The sequence below is a fragment of the Urocitellus parryii genome, chromosome 10 (genome assembly GCF_045843805.1).
Source record: "Urocitellus parryii isolate mUroPar1 chromosome 10, mUroPar1.hap1, whole genome shotgun sequence".
Lineage (NCBI taxonomy): Eukaryota > Metazoa > Chordata > Mammalia > Rodentia > Sciuridae > Urocitellus > Urocitellus parryii.
In genome coordinates, this window is record NC_135540.1 from 59,252,676 (window position 1) to 59,268,083 (window position 15,408).

The 15,408-nt window shown below is 35.5% G+C and overlaps 1 protein-coding gene across 8 annotated transcripts in view; it reads right to left on the reverse strand.

The window, feature by feature from the left end:
* Positions 1–527: 527 nt before the first annotated feature.
* The window catches only part of Camk2d (calcium/calmodulin dependent protein kinase II delta), a 301,476-nt gene continuing 286,595 nt past the window's right edge, over positions 528–15,408 (reverse strand). For 6 of the 8 annotated variants that reach the window (XM_077803187.1, XM_077803186.1, XM_026389683.2 and 3 more), the window contains 5 exons: positions 11,990–12,065; positions 7,138–7,232; positions 4,954–5,182; positions 3,292–3,387; positions 528–2,096 (listed from right to left, as the gene is read on the reverse strand). In XM_077803187.1, the coding sequence (XP_077659313.1) occupies positions 3,321–3,387; positions 4,954–5,182; positions 7,138–7,232; positions 11,990–12,065 (467 nt within the window). In that variant the 3' untranslated portion in view covers positions 528–2,096; positions 3,292–3,320. Of the gene's footprint in view, positions 2,097–3,291; positions 3,388–4,949; positions 5,183–7,137; positions 7,233–11,989; positions 12,066–15,408 lie in introns of those variants that run through there. The other 2 variants (XM_077803188.1, XM_077803190.1) reach the window with 2 other exon arrangements.

Consider the following 15,408-nt stretch of genomic DNA (forward strand, 5'->3'; position numbering starts at 1 on the left):
ATTAACTCTTAAATATATCAATCAGTCATTTACCATTATGGCAAGAAATATATACAGTGTCCCATGGTAAACTGCAGTGTTTCAAAATGATAGAAGATAATAAATGTGTAATTCAATTGTGGTGGAGAGAACAAATCACAATTTCCTCACATCTTAGTGCGGAAGACAAACTTGATCTACGGTAATACTTCAACACCACATGCTAAGTTAAAAGTGTAAAAAAACAAACAATCTACACCTACTTTTTTTTTTTTAAATACATGTATGCCACGTAGAGCCGCTTCACAAAAAAGGTAAAAGAAATTAAAAAGGGAAAAATGAGGCCATTATTTTTTCACAGATCTCATTGGCAGGTTAACATGGCTCAATACATATAATGTATATATTTATTTTAAATACATGTTGTTTTAAATTGTGTAATAATTATCAGAAAAGCTTCAACCCATCTACCATACGTCCACTAGCAACAATATCTAAGGTTATTAGTAATCAACACAGAAAGGTGAAATGAGAGAAAAGAGGGAGGGTTGTTTTTTTTTTGTTTTGTTTTCCTTCTGCTTTAAAAAATAGGCTTCTGAGGACTGTAACTATGGTTAAAATAATGCTGATGGAGATTCCATGCACTAGAAAGTATTTCAGGGAAGAGAAAAAACCTCACAGGAATTGAATCAACAAAGGAGAAATGAGAAGCACAAAGAAAACCGGGACATTTCCCTTTGCTTTTTATTTTAAACTGGAAAATCCTAACTCCTTGGAGGGGGAGAATGATATTCTGAATCAAGAGAAAAGCTAAAAAAGCACAAGTTGCAAAGATCAAGTTCAAAATGCTTATGAGAGTGGAAACATCTCTAAGCTCTCTAACTTTAGAGCGCTAGCTAATGGTGAGGCAGGAGGGGCCCTACACTTTCACAAGGTGGAAATGAGTGCTTTTGCACAAAACAAGTGCTTTTGCACAAAAACCTAATCCACTCTCAGCTTGCTATTTTCCTGGCATCCATCCCAATTAGTAGGGTGCACTGTAGTTTACAAGGACTAACCTGGTGTCTAAGTTTCAACAATTCCAATACCTCCCACATAGTTGGGATACTTAAGTCCAAACCAGAGCTTAAGCTTTATTTAAACTTTATTTTTATTCAATTATTTTTAAGTTCTGTGGGCCCAGAAGATGACCAAAAGTGCTTTTAGCTCCCTCCAAAATACCTCAGTTTTTATTTTACCATTGTTCTGCAAATTTCACTTTTATTCTGACACATTGCTATCCACAAGAGAAAGAAGGAAAAGAATGAAAGAACAAAAGAATAATAAAAAAGGAAGCATACAAAAGTAACAAAGAAATGGGATAAAATGAAGAGAGCAGAGGACAGAGTTGAGAAAGGAAAACAAAAATCAATTCAGCAAATCCACTAGAACAGTGTATGTTCTAAAATGATCAAACTCATACGTGATGTGAATTTTTCCAGTTTACACTTTGACTAAATACATCATGGCTTTAGATGGCAGTTAACCAACTGATTCTTGCTTCTACACGCATATGTGATTTTTTTTTTTTTTGCCCACATATCAACCCACTTTAATTGTTCAACAGCAAAGCTTTCAGTGAAAAATCACCCATTTCAACCAGGATCACACCCAGAAACTGAAAGTATATATATATTTATAGATATAGATATATATATTTTTGCCTTTTTAAAAAAACAAACAAGCCAAAACAGAGTTCTAAAAAATTTACATATCTCTTACAAACTGTCGTTCAGAGAACAATAATTTTTTAAGTCTGTTACATTAAATCTTGGCATAAACAGAGAAACTAGATGAATAGTTGTACTTGGAATATCCTGGGATTTTTTTTTTGTCTGACCTCCCCCTATTGGTTGCCAACAGTAATTTCAGTTTGCATGGAACATCCCCATCGTTGAAGTGTAAACAATGTACAGGAAGGAATATATGATAGATGATGCATCACGTATGCATAACATGTAGGACCTTCACAACTTCATGCACTCGGAAACATGCATGAAGAGGAGGAGAGGACGGCCCAGGGTTACCATCCGGTGCTTTGAGAACAAAGAATGCAGAAGTGGCACGTTGATAATTAGCTGAAAGGAGAGAAATGGAAGAAGACATAAGTTACGTTGCTTCATCAAATTGCTTTGCCACAGATGTGCCTACGCCACAATTTTATAATTCAGTTAAAGATCAGATTAAAAATACTGCATATAAGAGATATTTGCTTAAAATCGTTATAAGATTAAATACACAATGTTAAAAAAAAAGTCAGGAAGAATATAAAATGACTCAGTATTATCTGTTTTTTTTTTCACACAAAGCTAAGATAGAAATAGAGACAGGGTCATAGACATCAAATTATTAAATATAAATATGTATTTTGAGTATTCATATTTACTAGACAAATTTAATAAATTAATATTATTGTTTGGTTGAAAGAGATTGGAAGTTCAAGTTCTTCCTTAGGTCTTCATTATTCTAAGACTCCTTGGGAAATTAAACTTTGAAATGAATTTAACAAGGAATATAGCCACTAGAATGGAAAAAAAACCCCACAGGATTATTTTTATTTCATTCTTTAAAGCAACCACTGAGAGCACTATTTCTTAAAAGTTCTTATAAGGTCCAGTTTTCGAGTGGGGAAAATATTAACAACAGCATCACAGTTATCTGGATCCTAATCCAAGCGTCAGAAACACATTTTTAAAAACAACAACATAGGCATGAATTTAGTTATGGCCAACTTTCAATTATCCTGTGGAATACCTTACTTTGTACCTTTTAAATTTCAGCTTGATTTCCACTTGTGGCCTGTTCTCAGGAGGATCAAGTACCATCATGCTCAGTCAGGCACAGCAAACTAATTTACATATTAACCTCAGCCAACTGCTTACAGCAATTGCAACTTCTAGAAAATAGTAAATCACCAAAGGATTCTAAAGGTGAATAAGAATTAGTCTGGATAATTGAGAGTTGTCTGAATTGACTCCAACATAACTGACTGTTGGTCTGAGAACTCCAGGATTCTAAAATAACACAATCTAACAACAACTACAGGAAAAAGGTCCTTCTCAGCATGTATTACCTTTAAAATTAAGGGTTATATTCTAAAGTGGATGTTAAACATAAGAGTTCATGCAACACTGCTATGGATTTTTAAAGACCTTGTATGTGTTTCATGGAATATAATGCAGAACAAATATCCTCCAGGAAAGAAAAACAGCCATGCAGCCTTTCTGAGATTAGCTCCAATTGCAAAGTATCCCGGAGCAGGATGCTACTTACAAGACCCATATGTGAATGGTTTTCAGGCCTTAGATGTTTTGCCACAAAGAGGTGCCTCCTGAGAAGTTTTCTTTCCCATTTGGAATACATGGTGGCCTATTAAGAGAAGCCCCATTTAAGCCACCTGGCGTAAAAGGAAGTTTTCTTAAATAGGCTCTATCCCATCAACACTTCAGGGAATTGCAGAAAAACCCAGCCCCTGCTACCACACGAATGTAATCCCTTCTATGTTAACTGGCAATTTGTGTTGTACCTCTTTGGGGTAAAAGAACCACACAAACACAAAAATAGTTGTCTTCATTATCTTCATATTCCTTTAGTGCCTTTCTCTTGATGATATAACTATCGTTTTTGGAATTTCAACCTATTGCTTTTAAGGCATTTTTTTTTTGTCTTTGTTGATCCCCCCGCCCCCCGCTTTTTTTTTTTTAATCCAACAGTGATGTGATAATTATCGAGGCTTTAGAGAAGGCCCTTGAAAACTACTGTGGTATTCATCAAACTAAGAAATCATGATGGATTCTCTGGAGTTGAATGGCTTGTTTGTATGGACTTGACTTCCCATTCCACACCCTCAACTACCAACAGGTGATGTGGGGAGAGAATTTGGAAAGAGATCAGCAGTGGACTAAATAAATATCTCTTCCATCTAAGCTCCCTTACCGATCATCTTGTCCTACTTGGCCCATGTAAACTCTTTTCCTCCATCTGTCCTTTACTCCAGTTGAAGCCAATCTTCCTCACCCATAACTGGCTACCATATTAGCCCAAATCCTGACGTTACTTTTCTTCATGCTGCTCCCTTAGTTAGGACTATCTTCCCTTTGATCTTTTTATGTTTCTACGTTTCCAATAACACTTGTCATTTAACCCTTGTCTAAGATTCTATTTTATATGCAAAGTGTTAACAGCAGTGTGCTCTTGGGGTTCCTCATTCTACTTTACTCTTCAGTTGATTACTTGATTACAGAATTTTATTTATTTATAAAATAAATAATTTTTATTTATTGCAGTTAGTTACTTTCTGAACTAGAATGTATGTTCCTTGAGGGGCAAAGGCCTTTATCTCACATTGTACCTGGCACAGGTGAAACACCTCAGAGATGTGCAATAAATATTAGTATGTTTATTGACTGGTAGCCAAATACAACCTTTGAGGTAGAGCAGTGAGGTGAGAAAGCACTGCCATACTTGATATTTGCTTGGTAAAACTGATTTATAAGTTTTCTAATGTCAGTCAATGAGCCCCAGGGGGTAATCTAGGAAGTGAAGCTTCTTAGAGTTCACTGGCCATCTTACAAACTCTGCTTTTATGCTTTCCTTCTACATACATCACCTTCCTCGGCCAATTGTGAAAATGAAGTCACAAATATTTTGCCTTATTACATGAATCCTTCTGATTTAACCATACGATAAATCAGTAGATAGAAATTAGAAACTACAAAAACTATGGTGTACTGCTTTATGGTAAGTTTTATTGGCTTGTCTGATTGACTGTCCCAGAGAATTGAAGACTCTTCCAAAGAAGGACTTTATTTCCACCAATGTGATCAACCACTAGCATTAAATAACATGTGCCATGTTATTAACAGTGGAATAAGTAGAGGAGCTGACCATAGGTATATATAGTAACAAAGAAGCTGACAGCCTGGAAATATTTACTTGATGGGTACTGTTGGTGACCCCGAGCGATGAAAATGAACATTCTGCCACTTTCCATCCCTGCGGTGCCACACGCGGGTCTCTTCTGACTGCATTGTCTTTGGCATTCCACTGCCATCCATGTACTGTGTGAGCCTAATGTATGCTATGCAGGCAGCATCGTCCCCGACCAGATGGACATGAGGATTTAGGATAATAGTGTGGATTGGTTTATTGCTTTTGGACAAAGCTGAAAAAGAACAACATGATAAGAAAACAATTAGTGCCTATGTAAAGTGAACCAAAACCAGTAATAACTCCAGTTGATAATAGTAGATGAAATGCTACTTATTAACTCCTTAATTAATTAATTAATCTGGCTATTTACACTAATCTGATGCTGGGTGCTGTCTAAAGTATAAAGGATAAGAGAAAAGAACAAAAGGGGAAACAGTTTTTTCTTTGATACCCTTTATAGACCATTTGCATGCTATTTTAGAAATTTTGATTGGGAGAAAAAGCTATAAAGTGTATTTATTTGTAATGGGAAATGATTAGAAACAGAAGACATAATAGGAATAGAAGTGGAGAAGGCCAGGCGCAGGTGCTCTGAGCAGCAGCTGTCATCTCAATGAATGACCTGCTGGGGTAGTTCACAGGATAGCTTGTAGTGGAGTGTGTTTTTGGTAAGGAACACAGACAAGAAAACAGCAAATATCAAGCCCAGAGACCACTGTCTCTAAGAAAGGCTGGTCACAGCGTGAATTTGTTTCTGCATCTCATCCTGTGACTCCAGTCCATGAGAACCTATCTGTGATTATTTAGTGAAAATCTACAATTTGGTGTTGGCCAAATAGGTTCTAACCATCTTTCTTTTGACTAAGTAGTGCTCATGAGGCTCCCATCTCTAGTGTCTTAATAGTAACTACCTATTCTACTTACTCAGTTACCAAGAGACATGAGGACTTAGTACACATTACTTATTGATGGTATTTCTCTTTGATCACTAGAACAGTTTGAATTGAAACTTGCTTCTCATTCTCAGAAAATACTATGTATATTAATCAAAATACTATAGTCACATAAAAAAGGCGGTGTCACGCTGAAATAAGTTATTAATGGGTTAATGGATTCTTTTTACTGCTGATGAGATGATGTTGATTAAGAGTCAGATAGAGGAAATATGATATGCTGTCAATCAGAGCACTAGAACTTAGAGAATATGAGAACATTTACTAAAGCTTTGATCAGGTGAATTTGTCACCTAGTGTTCAAATACATCGTGCATATAAGTAAAAGCAATTCATAATACATGTTAAAAATCCACGTCAAGGCCAGCATTTTTATCAATGTTTATGATTACTGAAAGTGAGCTTAATTATCCTAATCATTACTACAATTTTTTGTTAAATCAACAAGATCTCACTGCAAAAACAATGAGTTCACTGCAGGCATCATGAAAATATAACTTCTAATATCATTAGGAGTAAGGGAAAGAAGAATAAGGGAATTCCTGGTTTACTCACTTTTTGATGGCCTGAGGGATTTCTATAGGAGAAACTTCTGTCATTTTCTCTGAAATGTGTCTGTTTTATCTGAGACCACTAAAATTTTGAAAGTAAGCACCAAATATGCTTCACAGAATTCTTCTCTGTAGAACATTCTGTGTGCTGTGGTTTTTAAAATTTTTCTTACACAAACAGTTTCAAAAACCTTAAAATAATACTTTTCTTCATAACACTATGCAGTTTATATTATACATTCCCTTGGACTTAATGGGTGCATTCCATCAAAATTATCTTTTATCCAGGGCTGGGGATGTAGCTCAGTGGTAGAGGGCTTGCCCTTGGTTGTATCCCCACCGCCACCACCACCACAACCACCACACACCCACCCACCCATCCACACACACCCACACCCATACACACACACACACAAAGCCTTTTATCCAAAGGCAGATGTTTTTCAAAACACAATAAACCTTTTAAGTTTGTCTGTCGGTCTGTCTCTCTCTCCTTATGTGTATATATACAGTGTGAATGTATATATATATACATTATTTTCAGTTTCGAACACAAAATGCTTGTAAAATGATGCCGAACAAAGCGTTTCTTATTGCAGAAAAGAGACAAAGAGTTTGCAAATTTGGGAGAAATTTGAAGAGAAGTTGGAAAAAGCACATTGTTGAATTTGGAGTAAATGTACCATTTTCAAAGTAGAATCGGTGAAAATCCATCCCTTCCACTAAGTTACCCAAAGCTTCAGGTTCAAAGGCAGTAAGACCCGGGTCACAGATTTTTCTGTAGGAAAAAAATAATAATAATAAAAATAGTCAATCGATAAATGTGCTGATATGTTTTGTTCTTCTATGTGTAAAACATTCTTAGTTATCAATCAGAGAAGAAGAGAGCCTCTGAAAGCCACTAAAAATATAAAATTTCTAGCATAGACCTTGGTAGGGTGGGCTGATGAATAAAGTTCAAAGAGAAACTTTGTAGAGAGCTATAATTGGGGCAAACTAATTAACTGATTTAAATAGAAGTGTTTCCTTTTAAGAATGTCTACTTCTTTGTTTCCAAAGTGAATTATCCATTTGTTCTAACTCTTATTGTTCTTTAAATGTTTTCCATATTTATAGTTCAAGTCTGAGACATACACCAAACCCTATAAAAGCAGCTTTGGTTCTAAAATAAAATATTTTGGAACAATATTTTGATGAATCACACCTTCTATATTCACATGAAAAATCTATATCATAATTGACTTAAAGGTATCACATCTTATGCTTCTTGGCATGTCCTCAAGACTTAACTGAGTTTAAGTTTAAAGTTTACTTTCAAAAGAAAATAAATAGGAGGTTAAAATACACATAATAGATTTCTTCTGTATTTTTTCATTAAAATTTATTTTTTTTTCCAGAACTGGGGGTTAAACCCAGGGGTACTATACTACTGAGCTACCTCCTCAAACCTTCTTTTATTTTTGTAAATTTTATTTGGAGACAAGGTCTTGCTAAGTTATCCAAGCTGGCCCTGAACTTGAGATCCTCCTGCCTTAACCTCCTGAGTAGCAGAAGTGTGTGCTACTGTGGCCAGCAAAATTTCTTTAAGTTTTTTCTTTTTTTTTGGGGGGGGTACTCTACCCCTGAGCTATCCAAATTTCTTAACTATTCAATAGAAAAACAATTTTTATAAGTCAAACTATGCTTCTTCAAAGTGCAGTACTCTTTATAGAATGTGCGGCAAGGTAGGAGATCACAGCAATTACCCTGTGCGGTAAGGAAAGTCGCAAAAAGGTCAGGGGCGATGCTGAGTTTATAAATTCTGTCTGAGGTTGCCTGTGGGGCAATTGTCTTTTAAGCTCCCGTCATATATTTAAAATCTCTTTCTATTAACAACAGTGTTCCTGGGGGAAATTCTGGGAAGTGAAATTGGCCAAATTATGTTGTTATATTGTGTATTCTGTGCATGTAGAAATATGTAAGTCCCATCAGTATGAACAGCTATTATGCACCGATAAAAAATATGAGGAGAAAAAAAAAAAAAGAATAGTGTTCCTATGGTAACAGGAATCTATTCTGCCAGAAGCTATTATTTCCCTCTATAAATAGGAGTTTGGGTTGTCAATATCAGTGAACCAAAATTCTTACTACTTGACATCATTTCTAAGATCATCTGGGAATCACTATATTTTGATGAATATTTTTACACAACCTTCAAAAGAGTTAATATAGTTGTAAATCTGTTAATCTATTTTTTCTCTCTTCACTCATCTATCAATCAGTCAATCATCTATCTCTTCTGCATTTAAAAAAGATTCACAAAGCTGCCATTTGATGTGTGTGTACGTGTTATGAGCAGGTGTTCTATGGACCAGTTGACAGAGCTTTATCAATATATCCAAAATCTACCAAATGGAAGTGCTCTTAGATTATCTCTAGGCCTAAAAGTACAAAATGGGACCCAAAGCCTCTATGAGCAAAGGAATTAGTGAACCAATGTGATCCCTAGGCATTGTGTTACTTTTAATACCCCACTTTAAAGGGTCTGAGAATACAGATAATACTCTACTTTTGCCTGGCTACAATTATCCTCTTGTCTGAATAAAAAACAATCACAAAGCACATTTTTTAAAAAACCATTCCTCAGGGGAATGCTATTACTAAAATGTTTTTTTTTTTTTTGCATTGTTGTTATTTTAAAAAATAATATGATTATTTTTTGGAGAATCAGATGAGTCTAACAAGGTTATAATAGCAAAAAAAAAATAGAAGAAAAGGTTCTAATAACTGTGTCTGATGACAAAAAGTGTTCTTCTAAACTCCATTTAAAAAAAACCTGTTTCTTTTATTCCAAGTATATATATTTTATTTGGTCTTGTTAAAGAATTGGAGATTTATATATATATATATATATATATATATATATATATATATATATATATATATATATATTTTATATATATATTTATATATATATATATAAATGTATACACGTTTGTATATACACAAACATTTAATTTATAAGAATCAGCACCTGATTTAATTTAGTTCTTACATTTGCTCTCTTCCATATTTTATATTTGACTAGTGCTATAATATATAATGTCTCCCCTAGGCCCATGTGTTGAGGCTTAGTTCCAATCCCAGGGTACTCCTGGAATGTGGTAGAACCTTTAGGAGGTGGGGTCTAGTGGAAGGAAGTTAGGCTACTAGAGGTGTGGTCTTGAAGAATGTATTAAGACTCGAGCACTGCTTCTTCCTCACTTTTGCTTCCCAGCCACCACAAGATAAATGTGCTTTTGCCATGATATACCGTATTGCTATGAGCCCCAAACAATAGGGGCTTGTGCCCCATGACCAATGGATCATGGACTGATACCTCTGAAAGCATGAGCCAAAATGAAGTTTTCCTCTTTTTAAGTGGACTATCTCAGGTATTTTGTTACAGTAAGGAAAGATAACACAGCTATTTGTCACTAATGAAAAAAAGGCAATACTTGCCTTTGGAAATTTGGAAAGAATAAAAAGGAAGCAGAAAAAGGATCTACCCATAATTTCATTTCTCAGAGACAACCTCTTTCTTTTTCTTTTTTAAAAAATATTTATTTTTTAGTTGTAGTTGAACAAAATACCTTTATTTTATTTATTTATTTTTATGTGGTGTTGAGGATGAACCCAAGCCTTGCACATGCTAGGTGAGCACTTCACCACTGAGCCACAACTCCAGCCCCTTTATTTTTCTTTTGCAAGAGTAATTTGACACATTTCATTCTACTTTCAATGCTTTTTCTTATGTTTGAATAATTATGTACATACACCTTTATATCCTACTTTTCTTTTCAGCAAAAACATAGCAAGTATTTTGCCAGGTCACTAGAAACTCTACATAAACATAAACATTCATTGGACTAATGGCACTCAAGATTATGTAATGGTTACCATAATGTTATACTTTTATGTTGTCCCAAATTTTCAATATTATGAATATGCTTCAATGTATACCTGTGTTTATAAATCTTTTACCATGTTTTAGATTCAAAATTCATGTAAAAAAGCTGGGTGCAGAAGCACATGCCTGTAATTCCAACAACTCAGGAGGGTGAGGCAGGAAGATTACAAGTTCAAGGCCAGCCTCAGCAATTTAGGAAAACCTTAAGAGATTTAGTGAGAACTTGTCTCAAAATAAAAATTTAAAAAGACTGGAAATATAGCTCAGTAGTAAAATGCCCTGGGTTCAATTCCCAGAACCTAAATCCATGTCATGTTAAATTCTTATAAGTAGGACTATAGGATTAAAGTGAACCTTTATGAAAACTTTCTAGTATATAACAACTAATGCCCTCCACCGCTAATTCAACCAGCCTGAATGTTTGCAACCATTTATGTTCCATTCTGTGGTGTAGGAAAGTCACTGTCATCCTGCAATATTTGTGCTTATCTGGTGTAAGGAGAGACTGCATACCTACTGATCTGATAATCAGAAAATGCTTTTGCAATTAGGTTTGCACATTCTTATTTAGCGGACATGAACATGCTTTTGTTAGTTTACTTTTCATTTGTATTTCCTCTTGTGTCGATAGTCTGTTCTTGTTCTTTATCTATTACTTTTTTCTGCTTTTCAATTTTATTCACACAATATAAAACATTATTTTTATAAAACGTTCTTATTATATTTTTCTTATTTTATTGTTTGTCTCAGAATTCTTTTTGATTCTTTAACATATATAAATTAACTAAATAAACTAAAAAGTTTATCTTCTCATTTATGCTTATTTCCCCATTAAAAGCTTGCAAAGATTTTTATAACCAGAGATCAGAGTCAATCACATTTTTTGCATTTAACTCTTTGACTCAAGTGAAAACTCACTTTGCTATATTGAGTAAGGAGGAGGCTTAGACAGATTTTTATTCCAAATAGCTAACTTATGAACTCACATACATTGTGCAATAAACCTTCATGCCCCACTTAAATGGAATGCATTATTTGTACTTAAACTGATTTCCTTCATATAACCTACAAACCACTTATTTAGAAACTTTAAATAAAGAATTAGAATCTTTTCTTCAAGTAAAATTTCTTTTAAGAGATAAACACATGGAAGAAATGCAGGTCGAGAAAGCTGAGCTGCACTGATTGAAAAGGGAGAAGGCTGCCTGATGTAGCCATTTAATCTCTTTGTCTCTGCCCCCTTGCAGAACTGCAAGAAAAATGATTTCTTAACCCCAAATGCACCTTTTCTGTGCTTTCCTGTTTTTTGTGTCTGTGCCCAGATGGACTGCTCTGCCTGCATGCCCTTCACTCATACATTTATGATTACACATCTGTGCATTTGCAAAGAAATCTCCAGTCCTTGGAAGTTTTGTCATCTCTCTCTGAAATCCTAAATACATTTATTTTTCTCTTGAGGGCCCTTCATCATTTATAAGAAATAAAATTGTTGATGCCATATTAAATCTGGGATGAAATATATATGAGTGCAGATATGTTAAAGAAAGCAATCACACTGAAAGCACATTTTCCATATGTATGAGCAAAATAAATGTGCCTCTACTCACGTGTAAGCTTCGAAGTCCCCATTATTGATGGCTTCAATCAGTTGTTCAGTGACCTTGATAATCTCTTGCTTTCGTGCTAAAGGCAAAGACATATATAGCAATGGGAGAGAACAAAGGACAAAAACCATACAAAATGTTACTCTAATTATTGCTATTTCCCTTAAATAGCATTATCACGTATGATACACCCTTCAGGGAAGACAGCATGAATGTTCCTTTCTCCAGTCTTGCTGCCTGAAGTGCACAGACTAGCAGCTCCTACCTCTTCTGGGGACTGTTAGAAACACAGATTCTCAGGTCTCCAGACCTACAGATTCAGAGTCTGCTTTTTAACAGGACTCTCAGATGATTCCTGGGCAAATTCACCTTTGGGACACACAACTACATTCCCTTTGTTAGAAAATAATAGCCATCTGGAAGGTCAAATTAAGTTTTACTACCTTTTTCAATTTCAGTGAATTTGTGATTATTTTCCTACTCATCATGAACAATAATGTCATTTAAAAAGTTAATAGTAGAACTGGGCCTAGGCGTATAATCCTAGCTACTTAGAAGGCTGAGGCAGGAGAATCACAAGTGCAAGGTCAGCAGCTCAGCGGTAGCCCACTGCCCCTGGGTTCATTCCATTTGAAAAAAGAAAGAAAGAAAGAAAAATGATGTTAATCTTAAAAAAAAAAAAAACAACTCTAAGAACATATGTCTATCTTCATACTAAAGATATCTTGCATTGACTCGTTGAATTTTATGTAATTATTTTCATCTTCTGTTTAGCTCAACCAATCTTACAAAAGAGGCAACACTGTGATTGGCCGTCGTGATATTTAGATAAATGGTATTTTGTAAATTGAAGTAACATAAATGCAGGCAGATGAGAGGATAGAAGTCCCTCTGTACAGCTGTCAAACCAACACCAAACATGATTTGTTTCTATTTCAAATTCACAATTGGTAAAACTACTAATAGTTAGTTTGGCTCATAATTCTTTTCTAATTACATAGACTTAAGTGTTCTTCCCTGTTTTTTTGGATGCCTATAGTTCCTGTATCATTCATTTGGCAATTATGTATATAACAAAATCATTTTAGTTAAACCACATTATTACTTGTTTTAAGTTGGTATTAAGCTTTGTATAGTATAACCTGTCTTTTTAGTTAAACGTTTCCTAAAAACAAAGCTTTGGTCATTTCTTAGAATCCCCTGAAAAGCTTTGTCCAATGTCTTTAATAAAATAGATGTTTAATAAGTTTGTGAATTTGGTCAATTCAAACTAAGGATAAACTTTTCTTGATTTCAAAACACTGTCCTTTTACTTACATTTAAAAATTTAAATTTGATTGGATTTTCTTTAAAGAATATTGTGATTCTCCCCTAACAGTACTAAAAATAGTCTAGGGGTGGGGAGTCACAGAAAGTCATCTCCAATCTTTCTTAGTGAGTCAGTGAGATGGCTATTCATCATAGAAAAGCTGACCCTTGGTTTTAGTCCTTTATTCATTAAAAGAACCAGTTTGAATTTTTTCTGAATCTGATCTTCAGGTTTTAATTGCAAACTTAAAAGTTTGGATTAACTTTTAAACTCCAGATTATCACAGTGATAACTTTCCATATTTAAAAATGAATATTCTATAAATCTAATTTAACTCCACTAAATGAAACTGCCTCATAACAAATAAACATGATCATTATATTTGTCCCATAAAATGGTTGCTAACAATGTAAAGGTCTACAATATTAAAATAACACGGTATAGGTTAGAATTGCCTAATTCCCTTTCATGAATATAAAATAACAGTCTTTGTTAGCTCCTTCACACATCAAAACCATTCAATGCCTTTGTTCATTTGGTGAATATCAATAATATATCTATCCTCAAAACAAAGTAACAGAAGTAGTAGCCTGAGATAAACCTGAAATAAGGGTGCTGCCAGTGACACATTCTAGCTCAGTTTAGTTAGGCAATAGGTGATTCATCTGTCTGTGGCCTCAACAGTATGACGCTCTGGCAAAGGCTCACAACAGCTGACCTAATTCTGAAATATAAAGGACATCCATAAGGAGGAGTTCAGAAAACTAGGTTCTAAAATGTGGTAACCGAAGCATCTTCCTTATAGGAAAGCCTCATTGGAAACTGACAGATTTTTTAAACTATGATATGGCTGACTTGAAAACAATGTCAGTCTTTTATAACCAACAAAAATAAAATAAAATAAAGAGGGAAAGAGGGAGGGAGAGAAAATATGAACATATGATGATTATGTCATCTGTGGACTTTCACTGGGTGAGACTCAGTACTGAGTATGAAAAGCTGAGGAGCACTTCCTAAAGTTTCTGAATGTCTCTGTGTTCCCTTGCAAGCACACTATGGAATCGGATATATCAGCCATCTCTCACTCTCTGAACCATAGTGCAAACACTCATTTGCTCTCCAATTTCTGCATGCCACAACGGGGCCTCAGCCTTGTCCTGCATATTGAAAGCAACATACATTGTCTTCTCTCCTAGTTCTTATGCTCAGAAACAATGGTGCTTTGGCTGGCAGAACAGCAAATAGGAATTAGCCTGAATGCTTCTGTGCTGTATCATCACAAGAGCAACGTGACTCTCTTGACTTAGGAGGGGCCTGGGACTCAGGAATCTTTAGAGTGCTTATTTCCCTGGGGCAAAGGAGCTTCAGTGAGTCACAGGTGGCACATGACAGCTGACTCTTTAAAGGAAAGCAGAAGGCTGGAAATGAATCATTTGTATATAGTAGTCAGCTTGTGGTTGGAACTGTTGCCACAAGCCCAGCGTCTGGCCTGGAGGAAGAGGGAGGGGTCCTGCTAGCTAGCTTTCCTCACATCAGCAGGGAGGCAGAGGGACAGTCCCTGGGCCAGGTGCATGGCTAGCTCTGCTCTGTGGGGGAGTGTCCACTCTCCTCTGACCTTCCCTTTTCCTGAAGATGAGTAATGCCCACTGCAGAAGTCAAAGTGGGAAGAGCTTGGGATGTGTCCCTACTCGCCCCAAGATGAGGGAAGAGTGCACCATTAAGGCATTCCTGAATGTCAGGTGCTTCCTCCACCCCACAGCTGGCCATTTAACCCAGGGAGATGATTACCCGGTAGTTTTATTTGTAGAATTGAGGTGCTCAGGCTCATATCCACAGGTCCCAAAGTCATTTCTGGGGTTTTGCAGTTGGGGAAAAGGAGGAGAGAAAAGCAAGGGGAAAGGAGTTTCTAGATTCTGAGTGCAGTTATTGTCCATGCAAACATACAAAGTGGGTAGATTCTCCCACGTAACTTCATATTTTGGCGGCTTTTTTTTTTAACTGTTCTAAGAAGGACTGACAGTAAGATATGGATGTGAATGATCCCAGGCATTGAAAAATAAAAATAAAAATAAAAGCAGACAAACCTACAACTGAGACTAATTTTGTAATAAAT